General features: G+C 41.4%; 1 protein-coding gene across 1 annotated transcript; it reads right to left on the bottom strand.

The window, feature by feature from the left end:
- Positions 1–26,471, bottom strand: DCAF13 (DDB1 and CUL4 associated factor 13). The gene is made up of 11 exons (XM_075549411.1): positions 26,317–26,471; positions 22,323–22,522; positions 21,661–21,768; positions 19,242–19,331; positions 17,452–17,607; positions 13,771–13,848; positions 10,825–10,907; positions 7,174–7,338; positions 3,865–4,000; positions 3,139–3,302; positions 1–814 (listed from the first exon to the last, which is right to left on the bottom strand). The coding sequence occupies exons 1-11, from the start codon at positions 26,384–26,386 to the stop codon at positions 727–729; spliced, it is 1,338 nt and encodes a 445-aa protein (XP_075405526.1). The 5' UTR covers positions 26,387–26,471; the 3' UTR covers positions 1–726.
- Between the last annotated feature and the right edge of the window lie 144 nt (positions 26,472–26,615).

Consider the following 26,615-nt stretch of genomic DNA (forward strand, 5'->3'; position numbering starts at 1 on the left):
CTAAGAAAAAAGAGGTTTTATTATATGAACTTGTCAAAGCTACATAAATGCAGGTCAATCATGATCCCCTTTAAAGTCTCGAAAAGCCCCCAAATAAATAAGCACACAATATCTCAGTCGAAAAAAGTACTGAGTTACTTCTTCTAAAAGATATATGAAATCAAAGGCAGAATATCACTGTAGTCTACCCAAGCTAATATGAGGGGAACAAAGATGCTTGGCCTCGAGTGTGAATTTAAATGCAGTGTCGACCCACAAGAGGCCAGAGAAAATAAAATCCTAATTCCTAACAGCAAAAATTAAGTTGGGTTGCAAATATTGTATTCTTCAATGAAAGAATAAGGAAAAACGTTTGGTGGTCTTAGCATAAGGTGACCAGACGTCCCAATTTTTAACAATTTTTCCCGCGTCCTGCAGCGTTTTAAAAAAGTCCCAATTTGAGGAAAGAATACACGACAAGCTAGGGTATATGGTTTTCGGCTGCCATGTGGCTATTTTGCCAGGATGTGAGTTTTATCAATTGTGTCCCGCGTTACCGATGTTAAAATCTGGTCACCTTATCTTAGCACCTAGGATACCTGTAAGGATAGTTTTGCGAGGAAGCCAAAGTGAGCACTGATAAGGCTTTACACAAACAAGCTAAATGCTCCTCATTCACCGGGAGCCAGCACTTTTATTTGAGGAGCCCACCTATCACAGCAGAACAGGCTCCGTAGATATCAAATTCTACTTCACGACGGCCACAATGTGCTTCTTCTTCTCGGATACAACTGGCACAGATCCAGGCTTGCTATGCTTACGCCGATTCACCTCCCTACAAAGAAAGAGAACAGGCAAAACATAAGCAAGTTAATGCAAAATCATCCTAAGAAAATAAAACTTCCCCAGAAAAAAATAGCAAACCATTTCTTCCCCCAGAAAATGGCTTACTGGAGGGGCAAAAATACTTTTCATAATGAGGGTAAATAAAAAGTGAGTAGAAATGGTTATTTATTACTTATTAAGTTGTTCATAACCCAGGACATATCAATGTCCTTTGCTAAGTTTAACAACAAGACCGTCATTAAGAAATTTCAAAACAAAAAGTGAACTAAAATCAATGGAAGGAAGGCTGTAAGATGCCTAGGGGGGCTCAATCAAGGGCAATGTAGCAGTGAGCAATTACTGAACCGGAATGAAGGCCGGACATGATGGAGGGACAAGAGGGGAGTCAAAGGAAACAAAAGAAAGAACCAGGAGGCAAAGGACATTTATAGAGGCCTGAATACAGGCATGTACATATGTAAATAAATACATATATATATATATATATATATGCAGAGGGGAATAGAACTATGTACTCATATCTATATGTGAAGAATTAAGGTTGCAGCTGGACATTGGGCCTGACTCACTCCAACATAAGAACACTTTGTTCTAACAATTAAACATTATGTGATGCTCACTTTCCCTACACTCACTGAAGACAAAATGGTGAAGAAATGTGAAGAAAGCTGATGGAGCCCGGCTATCAAAAGATATAGCATCTAGGGTCTTAAAAGCTTGAAGATAAACAAGTGGCCATCTAGCTCAGAAGCAACAAAGCCCACATGGAAGAAGCACACCAGCCTGTGTGATCATGAGGTGTCAATGGGATCAGGTATCAGGCATCTAAGACCCAGAATAAAACCATAACCAAGGTGAAGGGGGTGGGGGAAGGGATGGGGGCATGGAGTGGAGACCATCTGTAGACAACTGGACATCCCCTCACAAAGGGGTCACAGGGAAGAGATGAACCAGTCAGGATGCAATATAGCACAGATGAAACACACAAATTTCCTCTAGTTCTTTGGTGTTTCCTTTACCCCACTATCATGACCTCAATTGTACTTTACAGATAGGATTAGACCAGAGCATGCACACTGCTACAGATAAGAGCCAGAAACACAGGGAATCCAGGATAGATAAACCCCTCAGGGCCAACAAGGAGAGTAGATACCAGGAGGATTAGGGGAGGGTGGGGGGAGAAAGCAGGAATGGATCACAAGGATCAATCTATAGCACCCTCCTAGGGGGGTGAATAACAGAAAAGTGGGTGAGGGGCGACAAAAGGCAATATAAGATATGGAAATAATAATCTATAACTTATCAAGTGTTTATGAGGGAGGGGGAAGAAATAGGGAAATGATATCAGGGGCTCAAGTGGGAAGAGAATGCTTTGAAAATGATGATGGCGGTATATGTGCAAATGCGCTCGACACACTGGATGAAGGTATGGATTGTGATAAGGGATGTAAGAGGCCCCAATAAAAGTATAAAACAATTTTCAAAATGACAAACCCAACATCTACCTAAAAACCAGCAAAATTCTTTACTTATATGATCTGGTTTTAGAAAAAAAAAGAGCTTTTAGAATTGCTATAGACCTAGTATGAATTCAAAGATAAGAATAGTCGGGGGGGGGGGTGGGGGGGGGGTGGGGATAAGGGGCGGGGTGTGTGTGGAAACCCACTTCAGATACAAGATGTTAAATCTCAAATATTAAAGAATTTGAGAAAAATTATCTCAGAACTCTATATAAAGGTTCTCTGCATTCTTTAACTTGGAAAATTTACCATAGCTCTACTCCCCCCTACACTAGAAATACACTTTAAATATTGCCTATTTGTGGTAGTATTTTACTAATAAGTATGTTCTTATTGCAATGTAACTTGTTTTCTTCCCCCTCTCCCCCCTTTTAAAATCATTTTATTGGGGGCTCGTACAACACAATTCATAAATATATCCATTGTGTCGAGCACATTTGTACATCTGTTGCCTTCATCATTCTCAAAACATTTTCTTTCTACTCGAGACTTTGGTATCAGCTCATTTCCCCCCTCCCTCCCCACCCCACCTGTAATGTCCTTGAAACAAATCCTCAAACGTGGTTAAGGCAAATCTTCACACTCAGGTCCTCACTGTTTTCCTCAAGAAACAGAGAAGCCCAGAGGTGTCTCACAACTAATCCTGATGTACATCTGCACACAAACTACTCCCTGAAGAGGCAGCTTTTGTTTTGGGTCAGATAAGAAATTAAGCCTGGGGGGGCAGTTCTACATGCACACAGCTGCCCTGATGTACAGGCTCTGCTGCCGCCATCAACGGCCCTGAACATACTTCCGTCGGCGCGCTTCTTTCATGACCCGCTGCTCCAGAATCTGACTGTAGATGGACTTGGGGAGATGCCGGTGGCGAGAGATCCGTTTTATCTGAGGGTGATGTTGAAACTTCTCCTTCAGTTTCTGATTATAATCCTTGGCTGCTTTTTCTCGTGATGAAAGCTGGAAAACAGAGCAGTTTGGGTATCTTAAGGAGGGATGTGTGCTTTGTTCTGCTCCAGTGTAAAACGAAAACCAACCATGAGCCCACACCCAGAGGGAGCCAGCAAGTGACAGTATCTGCTACATTTTCAGTAAATCTCTTTAAAGTCTGAGTCTTGTTTTAATGAAGAGTTTCACGGTGTCTGATATTGAAAGGCCTCAAAGGGCCTTGCAGCCTCTGATCTGCCTGATTCCGTTTCTACAACAGAGGAAGCACGTGCTCCCTCAGTGAGAGCGTCCGTCCGTTCGTCTGCACGGCTTCTTTCTCCGCCTTGGGAAAGCGCCACAAAGCAGGACCCCTCACACACCATCAAGCGTCTGCATGAAGGTACCTGTGACACAGGGGGGACGGGGACATAAAAACACTCCTCACAGCACTTGCGGGCTCTGTTGGCACTCACTCACCATGGCGATGTCGATCTGATAAAACACTGACAGCCCCTTACATCAATTCTCTTCACAAAACAACGATAAGCAGCAAAACGGCAAAGCAGCTTTAGAGCAACGAGAGCTGGTCTCTTACCACACCCAGTTTCTCAGAAGCGTGAGCTTTCCACAGGCGAATGTTCATTTCGTCAGAGCCGCACATAATGTACTTGCTGTCCGAAGTCCACCTGACGCAGATGACATGCTGCATTCGCTTTGTGTGATACACTTCCCTATTAAAGAGGAAGGAAGTTAAAAGCCGAAAGTTAATTTTGGGACATATTTTTCTACTGCTAACTACTGCTTGTCAATGACCAGGATGCAATGTTTCAGTCCTGAGGGAGAATAAAAGGGAAAATCAAATTCATTTTAATGTATATTTATTGAGTCCAACCAGCAATACTGTACTAGGTGATGGGGAACAATAACAACATTTCCTCCCTTGAAGAACTTAGAATCCCATGATAGACAAAGGAAACAAAATCCGACAGACCAAAGTGGTTCCCCAACAACCGAAGACATAGAACCCAAGTAACGTAAAGCAAAAGTGGGCACGATCCCTGGTGGTCTGGCTGCTAACCAAAAGATTAGTAGTTCAAACCCACCCAGGCAGTTCAACGGAGTGAGAAATGCCGCTCTGCTTCTGTGAGGTTCAGAAACCCCCATGGGACAGCTCAACTGTGTCACAGGGGATCTTGTATGAGCCAGAACCCAAACCCCACGAAGCTGGAGCAACCTGGCGATACTAAGTGCCAGCCCTCAGCACCGTACTCGCAACCTGCGTCTTACTGGAAAATACATGCTGTGGTCTTCAAAGACCACAGCTGGGTGTGTTGATTCTAATGTCTGATTTTTGTTTTAGTCAAACTGTTTCAGCAGCTTAGTTAATTGATGCTAAAGTGGATGATTTACATGTGTGAAGAGAGGAGGGAGGGCTCCAGAGGTGTGTGAGGAGTTAACTTTAGGGAGGATTTAATAAATGGAGATGTCAAATAATCGCATACCTATTTGGAGAAGCTGTGAAACATGCTAAGTGAATTCACAGATGATTCCAAATTGGGAGGCGTTAGGGAGAGCATTAAAAAGCAAATAAAAGGCAAGGTCAGAAAAAATAAAAGGATGAGATGGAGAAAGAAATATGATTTCCGCATCTGGATTAAATGACTCAAATTGCGGACCCACAAGAGAAAGGCAACAAGCAAACCAAGCACAATAAAAGCAAGGCCACATGTGATGACGAGTCAAAAAACACCTACAAATAGGAGCACCGAAAGCTTCTAAAAGCACACACACAAAGCGAGTCTTTTGTGTGGTTTCTATATATTTTGAGTTCATGAATACATAAATATGCAGGGAAACCACAAGAAACTTTTTTTTTTTTAATGGGAATAGTTAGGCCAAAAAAAAAAATCCTATTAAAATGAAAGCTGGATGCAAAAGACTGCCTTTTCTTTTCCTCTCCTTCAATATAATAGCTACCTGTTTGAGAGGCCCTTCTCTCCAAAGGAACGGAACGAGTCTAAATGACAGGAAGTTCAAGGCCTCAACAATCAGTCCACATCCCCCGCTCATGCAGTAAAACCCCTGCCATCGTGTGACTTGACCCTCACCTTTCTCCCGCAGAGCAGCTGGTGGTTTCAAGATGCTGACCTTTCAGGTAGCAGTTCAGTGCCTCTCTCCCCACACCACCAGGACTCTGCCATCCCTCAGGCTAGTCAAGTCACAATTAGGCCAGTCACTTGCACAACTGAGACCTCACCTTTGGCAGAGTTCTTACGCTCCGGACAAGTTTACGCTCGCACAGATCTAGGTGTACAAAGCTCACGGGAAGTCATAGTATGCATCAGCAGACAAAGCATTTTTATGTATCCAGTCCAACAAACCATTCCACACAATGTGAATGACTTAAGGTACCCTGGTGGCACTGCTGGGTAGGCACCGAGCTGCTAACCTGTAAGATTGGTAGTTCAAACTCACTAGCTGTTCCTTGGGAGAAAGCTGAGGCTGTTGGCTCCCGCAGAGACTTACAGTCTTGTAAATCCCTAGGGTTGCTATGCACCAGAATTGACTTGATAGCAGTGAGGTTAGTTCTGGTTGTTGATTTACTTAATTGTTTAGTAAACAGAGTGAACTCCAGAGAAGACAATTTTCAGATATTGATGTAACCACATAATGCCTAAAAGTCAACTCAAACTTTAAAAAGAAACTTTTTAGCCATTTTAAGGTTGTTCAAAGCGATTTAAAAAATTTGGATTATTCGAGGCACTTCCTGAATCACTCTAGGAAACTGGAGCCGACAGAAAGCACCTTTAAAGCAGCTGAAGATGAAGGTCAGCATGCAACGCCTCTGTGAAGACAACACCTCCAAAGGACCCTAAGAGACAACTTGCTGGCTTTGGGGCCTAGGATCTCTTTCCATCATACAATTTTGGGATAACGTGGGCATGCTACCTAAATCTGCACTTAGCCACCCAGGTTGACTGTGAAATAATTTAGTTAGAACTTAATCAAATGCCAGGCTCCTAGGATCATAGCCTGTACACAGGCCAGAGTAGAGCTGCACCATGCAGAGGCAGACGACCACACCTTGCGACTCCTGTAGGGTGGGTTCCCAGGGCTCATCTTTCAGTTAGCAGCCAGACTCTTAACCAGTGCATCACCAGGGCTGTTTTTAAAACAGGTCTCTACATTCCCATTTCTCTTTGTGTTTCCATCCTAGTCTGTCTGTGTCCAGTATCATGTCAAAAAAGTACTGTTCTACAAACTTGAGAGGTGTGGGGGGAGAAAAAAATTAGGGGAAGCTCACATTCTCTATAGATGGGAGGTGAATCAAACCTATCGCGAATGCCTTGAGTCTGACCCTTCCTGAGAGCATGGAGAGCATCTGGTTGAAAAGAAAAGGCAGCCACAAAGAACCATGGCTATCCAACACCAGGGATGGTGGGGTAAAGACCAAGCCACCAGAGAACTCTAGCTGGTATGCTTTCGATTTAAGCAAAGGCACACACCTTGGCAATGAGCTAAGGAGTAAAAAGGGCAACTGTTTGCTAGCCATCAAAGATGGTTCAAGGTTTAGGAATCAGTATATCCTCAAATCTGAGTGGAGCAGCATCCAAGAGTTGAGCAAAGCAGATCGTGTATCATCACAAGGTAGGGCTGAGTCCCTTGCCTCTCCGAAGGAGGCAGTGTAGGGCTGGAACCCAGGAGAGACAAGTGATGCACAGCTAATGTAAATCATAAGGAGGCAAAGGGCATCATCATCTTGACCATGAAAGAAACTGCCTAGTAGGCTGACCCTGCACCCTCCGTGACAGTCCTAGGGATGAGACATTTAATACACATAACCTCAGAAAAGACAATGAGGGACAAGATAAAGAAAACCAAAGGTGTATTGGTTGCCACATACCTACTTCGACTTTTGTCCACAGGAAAGATTCGAATAGACTTGTCAAAACTAGCGGACACAAACTCCTTCCCAGTAGGAGAGTAATCCACATCAAGCACTGCAGACACGTGGTCCATATGCACCATCACAGGTGTGTCCAGTGCCCGCATGTCAAAAGTATACAAGCTGCAAAAGAATGTTAAATTGCTCACACAAGTTTCTAGGACTAAGTTATATGTAGTGCTAAGACTCACTAGTCAAAATAAGATCCATTAGCTAAATAAAATACGTAAGGCTGAATTCTTCACGAGGCCCAGTGAGGAACAGGGGAACATGCCATCAGCTGTCGTTCCATAGGAAACACACATGCCCTCTGACAAGCACAGGTCTCACTGCAGAAAAGATGGAAATTTTAAGAGTTCCCACAATACAAAATTTACCTTTAATCTCATCACACAGAAAAATGTAACGTCTTTTAACCTTTTATACTATTCTATTGGACATTTACATATATCTTTTAATAATCTTTGAAGAGATTTTAATGGCATCATAATTATATATGAATTAAAGTAATTTGTTTCTCATTTTTGAAAGCTCCCAACTACTAATTATACCGATTATAAACAATACTTACATGAAATCCCAGCATTGAAATTGTCAACATTCGGTCTTTATCAAGTGGGGAGAATCAATGCTATCTGTCTAAGCAGATTCTCACAATGGGTTATTTTGTAGGGTGATTGTCTTTAATGACATGAGCATGTCAAGGCTTGATTCAAGTTCCCAATCACTGTCCCACAAAGCCGCACCCATCTCTAGTGCCGTCTGTGAGAGAACCATAAGCACGGGCTTCCAAAGGTTTTAGAAAACCACACTTGTACACACTTGGAGAATTAACGCCTTGTTCGAGATTAAAAACCCGAGTCACCAGCAAAGAGATCAGGGTTCCAGAGAAGTCAACATGGACAAAGGACAGCAGTTACACCCCATCACTGTGACTAAAGTCCTAATAGCAAACGACTTCAAGACTTTCTAAAGCAAAAGAGCACACTTAGTGAGGAGAAATTTGAGAAGCAAAAACTTAGTTACATTCCCTAAAGATATGCATTAACTAATGGGGGAAAAATACTAACTTTATAGCATCTGCGAAATCTGGCAGATCCCATCATCGCCAATGCTCAAGGTTAACATGACGGGTAGAGTCAGTCTCAACACCACAATGCACTGAGCAGGGCATATCACTTTTGTGGAATTCTTGCCCAAAATGCGTTAACTTCAATACAATCATGAGGAACAATCAGCTAAATCCAAAGTAAGGGCATGCTGCAAAAAACCTGACGAGTCCTCTTCCAAGTACCAAGGTGATGGAAGACAAGAATGAAGCACAACTGCGGACTGAGCAGGCTGAGAGCTGGAGTTAAACTCAACATTGGATCTAGGTTGGCTTCTAGAACCAACAACATGAGAGGCGGGCGGACTGGTGATGGAATCAAGTCTGTGGTCTAGTTGACAGCACTGTCCACCCCACTGCCCCATGTTAATTTCTTGGCTTTACAAATGATACTGTGGCTAAGTTATAATTGTATAACTTATATAACTCTATCGTACTATTTTTGCAGCTTTCCAGTTCATCTAAAATTATTTCAAATGGAAATGTTTTGAAAAGCCGACATTTGGAGTATTTTTAATACCATGGCTACAAAAAGTTACTGATGCTAATGATAAAATATCCTAAGTGCCATGGAATGCTTGTCAAAACATACACGGCAGTTTCCTCCTATCGCCTTCCACCAGATCACAGGATTGTCATCCAGGAGCACACTGATGTTGGACGTTCCGTTTCTGAGCGCACAGCTGCTTCACAGTCCCTGGTGGGAGGAGTGATTTCCCCCTGGGTTTGTTTTTTTTTAAGCAAATTTTGATTTTTAGTAAACTGCATTATTTCTACATGAAAAAAAAGAATTTATTTAAATCCCAAGGGAATCTATTCATTTGGGGAAAACAAAATAATCGAGGATGTTTACTTAAACCAAGTTTTGCACGATAGCACTCTTCAGTAATCATTTATTCCAACTCTCTTAGCTACTGAAACCAGGATATACATTGGCTTGTTCAACTTTCTTTAGCAGTTAACGGTTGGGTCTACACATGAACTTGGGGTCGGGTCTTTAACGCGGAATCGTTAGTATATTTAAATAGCACTACAGGAAAATACTTAACATCAGAAACGGGAGACCACAACAAGCGCCTTTAAGGACGAGGACAATGCACTCCAGCAGTCTCGCCTCTTACAAGGAATGTACTCTTTATATTTCAGGGGCCGTATCCAAGCTACTCTCTAAAAAGACACCTTTCTGTACGAGTGATTAAAATTTATTAAAAGAGGGGGGAAATAAAGAGCCACTACAAAGGTGCAGCTGTCAAAGTCAAGCTGCCCCACAGGGCTTCCACGCCTTCATCCCAGGCCCAGCATCTGACCTCCGGGATGCAAGACTCCTTAGGACACATTTCAGGGACCTCAGTGAGATCAGTAGGGACAGTGGACATTCTTTCATGGCCTTTGACAGAAATGATGTCACAATCTCACAGTGGCAATACAGGTCACAACAGCTCCAATTCAATTGGCTTGGTTTAAGAGTCTACCTGAACTTTTTACTACCGAATCAGTCTAAAGCATCATGTAACAGGTGACAAGTGTGAGGGAATATTATTATTTATTCTTAAAAGTCAGTATGACAGAAAGAACACAAGAATATAAAAATAAGGTCTATAGTGCGATCCACCAACAAACTTTCACCTTCTCAAAAAACATGCATAAGAATCTACCATACACAGTACTACAAAAATACTTTGTATAACAAGGAAAAAAAATGAATAAAATGTTCTTTCCCTCCCTTGGAGACTAGTCTTCCTGGGTAGCAGAGGCTCTATCTAACTTACAAAGATACTGAAAACATCAAATAAGATCTCTGATGTTAACTGCTTCAGCAAGTTATCTGTGAGGGCTTCAAACAACATTTTTGCAAAACTCCCACTATCTTAATTCCATTATTTCATGAAATTTTGAAGCCCGCTCATATATCAAAAATCACAAAATTGAATTTAGGTCAAGAATGTAAGGCTGCTAAGTAAACTTTACATGTTGTCACAGAAGAGTATATCTGCAAATACTAAACTAAAAACCTAACCTCCAAGTTTCCCTTTTGTCTTTCAGGAGTAATATTAACATTCGATGCCATGATGCCATTGAGTATCAGATACATGTCAGACTACAAATTATGCAGGCAGTTTCCATGGAAACATGGTTCAGTATATTAGGGACCAGCTAACTCCTTTGACAAGGGCCAGACAATAAACATTTTTGGCTTGATGGGTCATAGGATCAACTTTGCCACTGCAGTACAAAAGCAGTCAGATTCAGTATGTCAATACTGAGGCTACACAACAAGACAACTTTTTATCTATAAAAACATTCACCTGCAAATTTGGTAGGTGCTCTGAGGGCCAAGAATCCTTGTCAAACTCTCCCTCAATTTGAGAATATTAAAAAATAAATAAATCAAATGATCGTTTTTAACGCATAGAGGAAGGCGTACTCAGTAAAGCACATTTCATTAGTAAGACATACAATCGAGTCATTCCTGATACAAAGTTTTAAGAAACAGAACTTACTTATAATCTTCATTGGCTGCGGTAAAAATAAAAGCCTCCATAGGGTTCCAACAGATTGTATTTGTTCTCATATCTAAAATCACCTGCAAAACGACACGCGAGAGAGATCCCATTACCACAAAAGGAATGACCTCTACAATGTAAGCATTTCCCATTTTATCTCCTTTGCTTCTTTTTTCCTGATTCAAGCAGTATTTTGTGAACACCCATTTTACGCAGCATTCAGCTTAATAAAGGGGGAAAATACACACATGTCAAACCTAAACCAAACTCCCTGCTGGCTGTTTGGTGTCCCTACTGGGCAGAGCAGAACTGCCTGGTCGTCTCCAAGGCTGTAATCTGTACGGACGCAGAGCATCGCGTCTTTCCCTCATAGGATGGCTGGTGAGTTCTAACGGCTGACCACTAAGCCACCAGGCAGAGTGTCGGTATTAAAAAACAGAAAAATGCTTAATGCATTGTTTTGTTTAATTAGAAAAATGAGACATACATAAAAACAATCAAACACAATAAAATGATAAACTGTCAAATGGCAAAATGAATGGTATGAGCTTAAGGTTACAGTGGAGAAGAATATCAGTGCCATCGAGTCGATTCCAATTCATGTGACCCAATATGGGGTTCCCGAGACCACAGCCTCACAAGGGCAGACAGCCCCTCATTCTCCTGCTGAGCGGCTTGGGGGTTTGAACTGTCGACCTTGTAGTGAACAGCCGGTGGTGCAGGTGTCATAAAGCAAGCATGGTGTGAGCTGACTGGGAAGACCAGGCTAGTACAGTGTTTTGGAGAGAACAATCTCCTGATTATGTGCAACTGTCTGCTGTAGGAAGTTTAGTCTCCAGGAGTGTCTGCTAATGCCAATAGCAACATCCAAAATCTCACCACCTCCATTTCTGAAAGTCCAGTTTCTCCTAAGTCATTGCATTTCGTACAGAAAAAGACATAGAAAGTGTAGCCGACAGAACAGGAAAACAACAGAGCACAGCACTAGCTAATGATCTCTATTCCGATTATGGTGCCTGTTATGCGACAACACTGTCTCATCATAGCAACCCTACAGAATCGCCATACCTTATCAGCTCGATGACACCGAGGGTGGCTTTTGGTTTTACTAAAACAAATAAATCAGTGGAATGTAAACTGGGACCAAATTCTGGAGAACCTTGAGAGTCAAGTTACAGTTCTTTTCAACTTGAAAGTTAAGGGAAATCACTAAAAGTGGACACAGGTGAGGGGCCAGGGGAAAATCCCAATTTATTAAACTCATACTTCATGCTACCTCTCTGCTAAACGCTGTGTCAGTTGATTCTTGGCTGTGGGCTAGCTACTGGGCTGCTCATCTCAAGGTAGGCAGTTCAGCCCTACCAGCTGCTCTGTAGACAGATGACGCGGCCTGTCCCCTTAAAGATGTAGTCTGGAAAACCCTACAGCAATGGTTCTCAGCCTGTGGGTCGCGATCCCTTTGTGTGTGTGTGTGTGTGTGTGTGTGTGTAACAACCCTCTCACAGGGGTTGCCTGATTCATAATAGCAGCAAAATTACAGTGGTGAAGTAGCAATGAAAATAAATTTATGGCTCCCAAGCTGAGGAGCTGTAAGAAAGGGCCGCGGCACTAACAAGGCTGAGAACCGCTGTGCTACATACAGCGTCACTCTGAGTGGGAAATGACTCGGTGGCAGTGGGTTGGGCGGGTTTTAAAGACACACACAAGTGTTTCTGCTTACAGCCACCTTGAACAAAGCTTATCTAATACATGTATCTTCTCCATCAAGCCCATCACAGGCGCTTGAGTGTAAGAACACGACAGCACTTCTGCACACTCGGGGACCACTTTCAACACAAAATCACCCCTCACCCTGACACACACACAAGGAAAAATGCGAAAAACATGACCCCAGATTAGGGAAATGACATCTGTAGACAGAATGAACATGAACCAAGAAGGCACAAGTCACCTTGTTTGACCCTAGCTGGGAATGTGCGTTGGGGACTAATTTTCCACAGCTTTATGTATGTTCACAAACAACTATGAGAACACTGAGCAGTGATTGGGGGTTTAAACATAAACGTTAGGGACATGAGCAATGACAACTGCACCATGTTTTATTCTCACCATTGTGCTACACGGTGCTTATTACTATCACCACTTCAAGGACAAACGTAGGTAAAGTTACCTGCTTATGGCTTAACAGGAAAGCTTGTGTCCGATTCTACTGCACCACGTGAAAGGACAAAAAGGGTGATTTGGAAAGATCATCCCTATTTATTGGTCTTAAACTTCAATGAATACAGTCAATCTACTTCTATATCTCAAAGATTACATTTGACAGAAATGCTTTAAGGATAGCAAACATAGGAAGTACAAGCATTTATTTTACACGAGGACTATAGCAATGGGCTCTTCCCTTCCTGCGTTTCACAATCCTAGTTACTGAGACCCATCATGCACCGTCCTTTACAATGGCACTGCTGTCCATGGACAGCTCTGCTCTCCCTCTGGAACAATCTAACAACTATTATGAATATGTCACCTTGACCAGGATAGCACTTGTCTGAACAAAATGTCAAACTAGTAGCCATCAGAGCTTAACTACACAAGTAACACCACCCACATCAGTTATAAAACTTCCTGGGAGAAGACACATCATGAGAATCGACTATACAGCTAAGTAATATGACAATTTTTAACAGCTTTCATTAAGTATGAGGTGGAATTTACTGAAATTTACCATGGAAGACGCAAAGGCGACTAGGACACAGAACCTGGTGGACACTGACGGGGTCTTTAAATGGGACCCCACGGAAGCTGAGAGAATGCTGCTGTCATCACTGTGGGTTCTGAAGACCATCTCTGCGTGGAAAAATTAATTCTAAAAAGATATTTGCCCTCAACTCTGACTTATAGATTAATGCTTTGATAATTACATGAAGCCTTATTACAACTTACCTTTTTCAGAGGAGTAGCTTGCCTCATATCATATAGTACTATATTCCTGTCAGAAGCACAACTTCCCAAGAGAAACGTCTACAAATAAATGTAACAATCACCAGTTAAAAGCCAAGCAATGCACAATGACTTCAGTGCACAATGACTTACTCAATCTTCATGCTTATGCTAAATCACAAAGTTAAAACATTAAAGTCTGTTTTAAAGAAGAGAATAAACCACCCACAATCTCGGAATCTTCAGTATTTTCACTGTTAAGCCCTCATTCTCGTCACTTTAGATGTCTGTATGATAACGTACAGATACTAGCGTGCTCTCATCTACAATGAAACACATTTCACTTACGTTTTGTTTTTCATTTAGCTCTTCTTCACTTATTGTCTTAGAATAAGGTTTCTGGAGTGGCGTTATTGAATCAAAATACATAAACATTTGTGTGGCCTTGATAGTTAATATTTATATCACGATACTTCATAGTTACATCAATTTACTGCTTAATCACTAACACTTCCTCATGTTTGCTAATTCTCTTTAAGAACTTTGACTCGCCCTTTGTCCAGTCCTTGCAAGATGTTTCACGTACTTGCATGTCACTTACAAATGTGCCTGATCCTCAACATCCCTTGGTGAGTGAGACATGAAAATAAGCACGCCGCCTACCAGCAGAGCCCTTCTCCTCCCTCAAGGGTCCCGACACGCCACTTTTGGCTTCTGCCTGTGAGGCTTCCCCTTTCCAGAGTAGCAGGAACAAGGAGAGCTCTGAGAGGGCTTCAGAAGGTTCACGGGAAAACCCACCACCTTTTGATTCTATTTAACGATAACCTTTGAAACTCCTCATATTTACTACAGTGGTGTGGCTAGAGACCTCCTACACCATGTTTGGACACATTTAACTAAGGCCTCATAGGGCTCATGCTCTCGCAGTCCCTGCTAGCCCTTTCCCAAGCCTGCCTGGTCTCATCGCTGCCAGAGTTTCCTTGAGTTAGTGGGCCCTTTTGGCTTCTCACTATGTCACCTTATAATCTGACCAGGTTCCATTTGTAGAAACAAAGACTCTGAGCAAAGCACATAACGCTACCTTGATCAAAAGCCAATTTTCACGTTGGAAAAACGTGGCAGTGCTCTGTATAAACTGGTGGCTTCACTCAAACGCTAGGTGCGCAATTTAGCAGCAAATCCAAGTATTAATGATGCGAGGACAAAGCACACTGCCCCCATTGGGTTTAAGACGGGTCAAGAGACAAACACACCGTTTGTTCGCACTACTAAGTCAGTTCCTATGGTTAATGAAAAAACCTCACAGCTGTACAAATAGGTTGTTACACTGCCCGGTCTGAACATGACCACTAGGTCACCACGAATCTAGAAATGGACATCAGCTCTTCTGACACAGGTGCCACCAAAACCAAGACTCAAAAGATGCTCTTTGGCCCTTAGTGAAGAAGAAATCAATATTTGTTCCTTCTCTGGGTTTTTTTTAATAGTAATAACATCACTACCTTGACTTTGTATAGCACTTTAAGAAATGTTCACATATATTATCACGTCTTACACTCACAACAAGCCTACGAAGTAGACTGAGAGGTCAAATTAATCTCATTAAAAAAAAGAAGCAAATATAGAGGAAAACTGTGATGCATACAAAGTTAGTGCAAAGGCTCAGCGGCAAGAAATTCAAATTCAGCTCTGCTCTACATCTCAAAGGACATAAAACTGCTCCTACAAATCGCCTGTGTTCGGACCCTATGTAGGTAGTCTTGTCCCTGCTCTGCAAAGCTGACTTGCCCTTACCTGCAGTCGGGTAAGTGCTGGACTTCCAACTGCAAGGTCAGCAACCCAGGCCAAAGTTGAGACTATGTTGTTTTATAAAGACCTGCCACCTTGGAAACCCGCGTAGGGGTGCTATGAGTTGGAATGGACTTGGTGACCGCGGGTTTGGGTTTTGTTTTTATTTTTAAACAACCAAGAGAGATACAGGGGAAAGGAGATGGCAGTAAGGGATACCCCTGTATATAAGAAATGGATACTCTAGGCCAGGGGATCAGCAACTTTACAAAGGGACAGGCAGTAAGTTTTAGGCTTTGTGGTCATAAGGTCTCTTATCTCCATTACTTAACGCAGCCAATATAATGCAAAAGTAGCTAGAAACAATACGTAAGCAAACAGCCATGGCTGTGCTCCAGCAGAATTTTGTTTGCAAAAACAGGCAGCCAGCCAGACCTGGCTCATGAACCAGTCTGCAGCCTCTGCCTTAGCCTTGCAGCCTGTCCAAGGAGCACCGGGAGGGAAGTTCTGGGAGTAGAGTAATGTCTTCTGACTTCTCAGCAGCACCTCCGATCCAAACTCACCTCACCCCGAAGCAGCTCGGGGTCAATACATCCTACAATGCTTACACCCTGCTCCTTTGACTTTTCTTTGGCTTGTGGGAATGTTCAGCTCCCACAAATCAGGGTATTCACTCTATATCCTATTATCTTAGAGAGGCAAACACAACAATCTTCTAATAAATCCTAAAATCAGCTTACAGAAGAGGGCTTCAAAAAGTTCACGGAAGGATTCTATTTTTCCATAACTTTCTGAAACCCTTTTTGTCTAGGTAATGACTTAATTTTCTTATTGCAAGAAAAGGCGTCTCTACTCAGTTTTTCGGTCAGTAAGTCCACTTATCACTATGTTACTTAGAAATATTTAGGAAAGGCCTGGAGTTCAAAGGCTAGCTTAGCTTTCAGGGCAGCCACCTCTGGTAAATTTATTCAGAACTACATAGACAATAAACCCTGCCAGTGATTTGAATTTGACTCATAGCAACCCTATAGGGCAGAGAAGTACTCCTTCAGGTTTCTAAGACTTTAAATCTTTACAGGAACAGCCAGCTTCATCTGTCTCCTTCGGGGCAGCCGGTGGATTGGAAACACTGACCTTGCAGTTAATTGCCCAGTGTTTAGACCACTGCACCACCTGGGCTTCTTCACATGAACCACAGTGGCGCTAATCTCCAACACTTCCTTTAGACCAGTGGTTCTCAACCTTCCTAATGTCACGGCCCTTTAATCCAGTTCCTAATGCTGTGGTGAGCCCCCAACCATAAAATTATTTTTGTTGCTACTTCATAACTATAATTTTGCTACTGTTATGAATCAGGCGACTCCTGTAAAAGGGTTGTTCGACACCCCCCCACCCAAAGAGGTCACGACCCACAGGTTGAGAACTGCTGCTTTAGACCTAAGAGAAACCAGGAATTACCCCTCAGACTTGTAAGCAGTATGTATAGATATATATAATGCAGTACAATTTTGATTATTATACAGCATGGGTTGCTGTTATCACTGACCCCTTACAAGGTTAAAAAACTATAATCATGACATTGGAGGCATGGGTAAAACTAAAGGTAAACCATACAGACTTGCTTGAATTCTAATCCATGAACACACACACACGCCACCCCCACCCCCGTATAGAAGCCATATGCGTCACATGGTTTTCAGGGACCAGATGGTGAGCAAGTGTGCTAAGATCTGAACAAAGGCACCAGGACCCTGTTAAAATCTAGAAGGTAATCAAATGCCAGACCATTAATTCAGAAGATTCTTTTATCATACAACCCATGTTTCCTAAAGAGAGCTAAAATTATTAACCGAGGATGTTTAAATAAATAGAATGTAATTTAAAAAGGAATAGTACCTCAATTGGGTTAAATTTAACACTACTTATACTGTCAAATCCCCAGGTCATTGAACAAATAGGACTGGTTCTTTGCTCATCCCAAATGTCCACTTGCTGTCCACATGTGGCAAAAACCGCTTCTTTCCAGTGGTGGTCAATTCCGGTATACACTGTCTTCAAAAGCACAGAGTGTTAGAGATGGGTCTGCTCATTATGACTGCAAACCTACAGCAAACATTTTAATACATTTATAAGCAATCATCATTATTATTAAGACAACCCCTGTTCACAAAATAACTTCCTTGAAGCATTTACCTAAGGGGAAAAATAGTAGTATATGGCATGATATAGCTTCCCACTGAGCCTAAGAATAATAAAATTAGTGTGGGATAAACTTAATTTTAAGTTCCAATACATTTCAATGAAGTGATTTGAATTCTGAGTACCAAAGGAATTTGGAAAGCACTAACAAGTGCAAAATAATTTGTAAAAAACTTAGTTCCACGTTCGACACAGAAACTATGTCCTGGGCTGAACATAAATAACCAGAACAAAACTTGAAGGAAGGAGCAAGACTGAGGCGATGGAATGGATACCAATATTGTTGAAAGTGTTAAACAAAAGCAAACAAAACAAAATCATAAAAAACACACCCTCATAAATTTGATATTATTCACTTGGAATGTGTGATTAATCAGCTCAGGATCAAATTAAAGCTGATCTTTGTACTAAATTGTAACAATTGTTTTTTACAAAGCAGGGTTTCAAAGTGGTCTGACCTCATGCTGAGAATTATTTGCCTTCCAACCCAGACATAGTGAATCAGAATCAACCTTTTAACATGCTTCATATATGTACACAAGAATCACCTGGTCTCTTGCTAAAAAAGGCCGGCTCTGATTCAGTATTTGTGGGGTGGAAAGGCAGAATTCTCTGCAGGGCATTGGCCGAGAGGAAGCCCTATTGTAAAGCATTAAAGGGATATACTTGGGCAGCACTAAGTCTTTAACCTTTAGCAGCACCTGCTGATTTCTAATAATTTTCTATTATTAGAAATACAAATTTCCTACAATAAAAATGAATCCCCAATACCACAGAGGTAGAGTTAAGCCTAAGTGTGTCATATTTTTGGAACTCCTTAGGGAAAAGGCATTTTGCCAGAATGGAATTGACTTTGTTTCAGGGATTACAAATCATCTGTGAATTTAGCTTTATCACATGCCCGTACCCCACGCCACTGTGTCCCTTTAAGAATGTGGACACAACTTCTGGAAATCTAAACAGGAGAACTTTAGCATATTCTAATCAAAATGACAAAGTGATTTTAAAATTCATGCATTCTGCTTGATAATTAAATCTAATTTTAAAATTTTATTTGCTTAATGATATCAAAATGCAAGCTCTGTAAAACACGGGTAAGTCAAATGTTATGAATACTTAAAACTATTACTAGACCACATAATCTGATATGTAGAATAATTTGTAAAAAATGCAAATGCATCACATTATTACATTTCTTCATTGCCTAGAGGATTGTTCTATCAAGTTAAATTCTCAGTTTTGAATACTACTACAGGACATGTCTCATTGCATCTTCTAGCTACAAACAGGGCCCAGGTCTACGACTGTACAATAAACATCCAAGGGCTTTAGCTGCAAAGGATCTCAATTTCAAAACCACTGCACAGGTTACTCAATTATTAGAGTCTAAAGTGTCTCTCTCTGCTTACTGGGGTTAAAAACAGGATTTCCAGTAACCTTAAGTGAACGAGAAGAAGTTTAATATGTCAGGGTCCATGATTCTGTACCTTTCCTAATATTGTAAGCAGAGGCTCCTCCTCTTCTCCAGAGCCTGGTCCATCCATTTTCCACTGCTTCACAGTCTTGTCGTCACCAGTCTAGAAATAAGTGTTTCCTTATGATTACAGTGAGAATGAGCAACAGTTATAGATCATACACTTGCCACCACATACCTCAAATTAAAAGCATGTATATGCCATCATGCTTTAGTAAAGCTGTGTGCCAAAGAAACTACATAAAGCTAAAAATAATGCCAAAGAAACTACATAAAGCTAAAAATAAAACAGCATGAACAGAGTAAAAGAACAGGCAAAGGAATAAAGTTGAGTCATAAACACGGCCAAAAACAGTAAAGCAGTTGTTACCTTAGCTGAGCACAAATCAAGGCAGGGCAACAAGCCACAGTAATTAAGAGCTGAGTATGTGGCAGAGATTTTCCTAAAGGATGTGATCCTATCACCTCAAGGAAAAAAGACTGACAGAACTCGTTGCTCATGAGAAAAACGAATGCTTTCAAGCAAAAATATAAAAATTTTGGGAACTCTATACCCGCCGTCATGATGTGGACAGCTTTCCAACACTTGAAAGGTTTCTAACAGGCCATTAGCAATCTTAACAGATTTACTTACTTATGATACTGTACAATTAAAGAATGTTAACATTGAGAAGATCTACAGATTTCAGTGAACCAAGAGTTTCCAGATGATCACTGCCTGTTATCACAAAATTACACTAGAGTCAAAGAGTATTCTAAATGCAAGACAGAGCAAAGGATTTAACGAGGAGGGGCCAAAAAGCCTGGATTTTTTAACAGGTTAAAAATAATGAATTGAAAATTTCCCTTAAAAAAATTTAAAAAAATAAAAATAAATAAAAATTAAAATAAAATAAAATTTAAAAAAAAAGAAAATTTCCCAAACTTTTTGAAGTCCCCTTTATGTAAAATTTATAGACAGTTTTAGATTTAGAAGTTTCAGCATTAAAAGGTAAACCTTATCAACTTTGAGTGTAGTATCAAAGAAAATTCAATGATGACCTAAATAGAACATACCCTTCCCCTTTTTAACTACACATCTCTGTAAGGTCAGACTCTTTCCTGGACGTGAACTAAGCCACATCCTGCAGACCCAAGACTCCAGCTGTCTTCTATGAAGCCAGACATGAAACACAGCAACAAAAATGTAAGGTAACTCCCATTGTCACATTATATTTTTTACTCCTAAAAATTTCACTTTTTCATAATAGCATCATTTTCATGTTGCTAGCTAATGGGATTTTTTTAAGTATTTACAACTTTCTCATCTCAGTTTAAATTCCTAATACATAATTTAAAATCAACAGATTAACAGAATCCCCTTGTCAGGGTCTTCATAATTTCTAAGTGCAAAAGGGTTCTGAGAACACAGAGAATTGTTGTGTTAGCTTCCTAAGACATACACCTGAAAGCAGGGTTAGAAATGAAAGAGTAGAATGCTGGGACTATAGCTTTCTGTTTTTTATACATTCAGTCCTAAAATGTTTTGTCTTCCTCCTAAGCATCCTTTATGTCGTTCACAGATGATTCACCTTTCCTCCTGCGATACTAAGTTCACGCACAGCCTTCTATCAGTCGATCCACTTCCCAGGGCAGACATTCCCAAGGCCACGGTCCTTCCCTGACACCTTTGTGCTACATTTCTTCTCTTCACTATGTCACAATGATAGGAATATCATGGCTATAAATCAGGGAACTCTTGTGTTGATGTCATGTTTAGCTCTAACACCCCACCCCCACCTCCCAGTTCCAGACCTGTTCTATAAAGGTCTGAAAGCCTAACTCCAATAGCCCACTGACAGTCCCACTGACCACAGTTTATCACCCCAATCTCAATCTGCTCTCATAGTGCTGGTCCTTCTGCCTTCTGTGTCTCTGTCACAGGACCCACCACCTCAGTTAACAAGCTGGTCAAGCCTCCAAAATGCTTCTGAACACAACCATTTTTCTTTTTCTATGCCCTAGCGCAGCATTTTACTACTGCCTACTCAGACTACTCCCAACAGATTACTCTCCAGGCTGATCACTCACTGCCATTCAACACCGCCAAGTATAGCTCAGACGGTCACTCAAAAGCCTTCAAAGATTTTCAACTTTCCATTAAAGTATCAATTTCTCAGCCTAGCACTGAAAACCTTAGCCAAACGATCGTTCTAGTCTGACCTCCTCATACTCTCTGAAGATTAGTGCAGTAATATGGTTCAATCACTCAAAAAGTAATTAGTTATAGGGTGAGATTATATACAGATGTGGATTCTTCAAGGTCAGGTTACTTTGTACTGTACAGCCTCAAAGGGTTGTGGAAGAAATGAACTTCAGATGATAATCTATTCAATTAGATCAGTCTTATGTGGCTTGCAAAGTTTTAGGAACGGAAGAGCATTTATACTTACAGTAAAAAAAGAAGAGCCGCAGAAGCGAGTGCATATTCCTCGCACAAAACCTTCATGTGCTTGTATTGTGCGGATACATTTTCGTTTTGTCAAGTTCCAGAGTCTAACCTATAACAAAGCATGGCAGGACATTTCCAGGAATTATAAATAGAAAATGTTTAGGCAAAGAAATACTACATTTTAAGAAAAAGATATTCAACAATAAGAAGGCTATGAATCACTCTACAAGGCAGCTGAAAACAAGCAGTGTTGTATTAAAATGATGTAATACATATGGATAAGTATATCAACAAGCAGAAAATCTAATCTGTCACTTTGTTGAGCCTAGTTTGAAGCATTTTTTCGAACTCAACAGAGTGGGAAATAATCCTGCTGCATCATTAATAACACCCTCTGTGAGACAAAGCTCACACAAATACCTTTCATTGCAAGCATAATTTCTTACTTTACGGGCCGTCAAAACAAAATTCTGTTTGAAATAGTAACTTTAATAGTTTCTTCGTTTTAGTTCCCGGGATGAGTGAAGAAACTATTAAAGTTACTATTTCAAACAGAATTTTGTCTGGAGGATTAAAAGGAAACAAAATATAGAAAGAATGAAGTCAATAAAATGAATTAAAATAAAAAGAGAGAGAGAGATCAATATGTAAAGTGACACTTGCCTCTCCATCACATGCCCCAGAAAGGACAGTAGCCAGGCTCTTTGGATGCTTCGCCAAGCAATTGACTCCATCTCGGTGGCCATCCAGGGAAGCAAGGAATGGTTTTGCAAACACCCGTTCCAGTTTGGTAGCATTTAAAGCTCTTACGTATTCTCGAGGAACTTCAAAAGGATGTAAGGCAGGATCATAGTTTCTTGGAACTGAACGAAGAATAATACCTCTTAATAATTCATCTTTCCTATGGTATTGTATAGCTAATCAATTTATTCTCTATCAGCCTTGATTAGAGAACCAATTCTATGCCTAGTGCTATAAAGAATTCGAAAGTAAAAGATCTATCACCCAGATACCTTTTGCAAACATTACTGGAAATTCATGGAATACATGCTTTGTGAAATAATTAGACCCGCAGTAGAGATTACTTCTCCTTTTGTATGTCCTAATTACACCAGTAGCCAGTAATTTGTACTGTGGCTAGGACAAAACCAAATTCTACACAAGTCGATGCCGACTCATGGTGAACCTGCAGACAGGGTAGAAGTGCTATGAGTTTCAGAGATTGTAACTCCAAAGAGTGCCTGGAAGTTTCAAACTTCATACCTTGTGGATCATAGCTCAAAGTGTAACCACTATGCTGAGACAAAATAAGTGTATGATAAATGCTGGGACTCTATGTTCCTGGTGTAGAAAACACCATCAATCTTTGGTGCTCTGCACTAGACTGCTAAGCACACAGTGTGAAGATTTTATTACCTATATTATATAGCTGGCATGTATTGAGCATTTTTCTGTTCATTGCCTAATTTAAAAAATATATAGCTTACCATGTGCCAGGCACCATTGTAAACTTCCATGAACTCAATTCATTCCCAAAGTGCCCTAAGAATAAATTTTAGATAGGGAAACTGAGGCACAGAGAGGACAAATAAGTGATGGGTCTGGCTTTAAGTTCAAACAGAATCCATGTGTTGCTCCCAAGCCAGTTAATAATGTTGCTGAGTTGAGTCTAAGCCCACAAGCCTAAAAAAATGTTCCCAATGTTTAAAAGAAAATGCATTCTCTTACCCCATGCCTATACCCCGGTCCCTGATGTCTCTTTGTTTAGACTTCTTAACATTTTAGTCAGTCAAGCTCAAGTTTTGGTCATTCTGATACATTCCATCTTCCACATCACACACTCTCAAAACTCACGAGGTCCTACCATTTTCTGATATTTGTCATTCACTCTACTCTCTCTTTTCCCACATCTAATGAATTAGTTTGAAACCACCAAACTGGGAGAAAGATGAGGCATTCTATTTCCATTAAGAGCCACAGCCTTGGAAACCCAGAGGGGCAGTTCGGCTGTGAGCTCTACGGGCACCGTAAGTCAGAACTGACTCGATGGACCTGAGCTGTAAGCTAGTAACTTCGTAGGTTTAGTTTACCTTTGACCTATTGTGATTCCATCCCTACCTATTTGGTGACAGTTATACTGTTGTCAGATAAATCAAACTGAAAGACAGCTTTTTACATAATTTTAAAACTTGAGATTATTCTTGGTAGTAGTAGTCTTCTCTCATGGTTTTGCGCCCATTAGTAACAAGAATTTTTTATCTGGTCTCTTCCCCTCGACTTATGTATGAGGTGGCTTCAAAACATTCACTGAAAAACCTCATGATGTCTAAATTCCATTTTGCATGAATCTTTTAAAGTCTCCTTGTATAATGAATTAAGGAGAACTGTGATTAAAAGTGCTTTTTAAAAGTCCCCACTTAATCCTGGCAAGGCAATTTAAAAATTTTACATTTCAATATTTGCTTTTAATGATTTCTAAAAAAGAGTCCCGGTGGCGTAGTTAGTTACACATTGGGCTGATAACATGTTGAACTGACAACCATGAAGTCAGCAGTTTGAACCCACCAAGCTCTCCACAGGAGAAAGACGAGGTTTTCTGCTTCTTTTCATGGTCCTTTCTATTATAATCATACATAAATCTAAAAATGATTAGTAAGATTCCACGATTTTAAGATTAAGCCCTTAATAAATGTAAAATGCTGCAGAATTCAGAACCTTGACATCCTTTCCTTGTGATCTAGTAGAAGCAGATAGAGCGTGTAACTGTTTAGCTCAGGAGCCATTGTGAGGCTGGCGCAGGACCGTGCAGTTTTTTGTTCTGTTGCACACAGGATCCCGATGGGTTGGAGCTGACTCAAGGGCACCTAACAGCAGCAACAGCAACTACAGCTTAACTCAGTCGCCTCAGAAAACAGGCCCAGCAATCTGCTTCCCAAAGGTCACAGCCATGAAAATCTCAGCAGGCAGTGGTGCTCCACACACAAGGGGCTGCCATGAGTTGGATCGGCTTGCTTCCGACATCATCATTTATTATAAGGTTCCAGTAAGGAAGTCAGTGCCAATTGATGATGTGAAAATATTTTCAAGATAAAAGAATGAAGGAGAGTCTAAAAGTTTGTGGGAAAATCCCAAAGTCCCAATTCTTCTACAAACTCCCTTTAGTCCCCTCATGTAAACTGAAGTACGTACTAATCGCCATTCCCCTCACACACACACGCCAATGGACACCCTGCAATACCCATTTCTGAGACTGATCTACGGCTCAACCTACCTCCCCTCTTCAGTCTACCACTTTTATTCATTCAATCCTTAAACTTTTATAAAACACCTACCAGATGTTCATGCAAATAATACTTCTGTTACTTTTTTTTTTTTTTGCCAAACCACACATGCGTACTTTCCTGTGCATTATTTTCAGGACATTATTTGTGAGAAAACATAGTATGTGCCAAATGCTGTTTAAATAGAATGGATGTGGAAATAAGCAAAACTTTTCACTGCACGGGCAGTCTAGTGGGAGAGACATAATCAAATTAGACAACACGATACATATGTACACATGATAAACGGGCAGAAGCAGGGTGACTGGATGCAGCAAGGAGCTGACGTATATAAGGGTGTGCTAAAGGAAGACTGAAAGAGAATGGCTCAAATGTACTCAGACAAACAACCGTCAAAGTAATCTGCAGTCAGCTGCCATCCCGAAGACTCCAACTGATGGTGACTGTGTATAGGGAACAGGGTTGCGCATAGGGTTTCCAAGGCTGTGATCAGATTGCCAGGCCTGTCTTCCAAGGTACCACTGGGTGGGTTTGAACTTCCAACCCGTTGGTTAGTATCCAGCTTAATTACTTGCACTCCCCAGGAAGTCCAAAAGTAAGCTACTTGTGGGAAAGCAATTGACAGGTGAGATTGAACGAGGGTCTAGTAGTTAAAGGAATAAGGGTAATGCCAGGCCCTTGGTGGGAAAGTGGCATAATCTAAATTCTCTTTACAATCTTGTTACATAATCTGTAAACATTTTGTGAGCAGACACCACATTTTAAGGACACTACTCACGCATGTTGTCGATCTCTACTACTCAATCAAAACACATGACGCACTGCTTCAGTTCACTGTCTACCACTGGCCGCCTTTCTTTCCCTGTTCATTCCCGCGTTAACCTTTTTGCCCTCATTACCCGGGAAATTATGTTGGCACGGTTTGTTCCTTGTTCTCAGTCTCATGAACATGTTAATAGGAAACATGTCAGTACTAGGAAACAAAATGTATGTGACCATATTCTCCGCATTAAACTTCCTTACAAGAGTAGAGTTCTGCTTGGTCTCTTTCCACAGGCCAGACTAACGTAAAAGTAGCAGTCAGAAGTCTTAAGTGTAACTCTCAAAGCCTTCAATCCAGTGACAGGAACCCGCGACAAGCTGGCAGAAAAATTCCCCGTAGAGTTAACCACTTTTCACTTCTACCAAAGACACGAAGGGACCTCACTGGCAGTCGCAGACCCGCACTCGTTTTTCCTGCGCTACCAGTGAACGATAACAGGTAAACACACAGAGAAGGAAGCGCTTCTTCGCAGCCTCACGCTGGAGAAAGCTGACACAAACCCCCAGGCACTCGCGGAAAATGGCCCCCTTTCCTTTGTGCCAACTTGTCTCACCTCTCTGTATGTCCAACTTCGTTTCGCGGACATAGTTGTCCGGATTCCGGCTCAGCATCTTCACCTTCATCTCGGCGACGGGTTCTCCACACACACTCCACGAGCCTTTCCTACCCCGATGCCGGAAGCACCGCCTCCTCCCGCACACGCGCTTTCCGCTGCACCTGGTCTACTTCCTGTCCCGTGACCCCCGAACCGGAAGCCGACCGCGGAGTCCTGCGGCGCTCAGTGGTTTCGCCGGCGAAGCTTACCGGGGGCGGGGCTCCAGCTGTCGGCTCTCACCCGCTTCCTTGACCGCG

This window comes from Tenrec ecaudatus, chromosome 5 (assembly GCF_050624435.1).
Source record: "Tenrec ecaudatus isolate mTenEca1 chromosome 5, mTenEca1.hap1, whole genome shotgun sequence".
Taxonomy (NCBI): domain Eukaryota; kingdom Metazoa; phylum Chordata; class Mammalia; order Afrosoricida; family Tenrecidae; genus Tenrec; species Tenrec ecaudatus.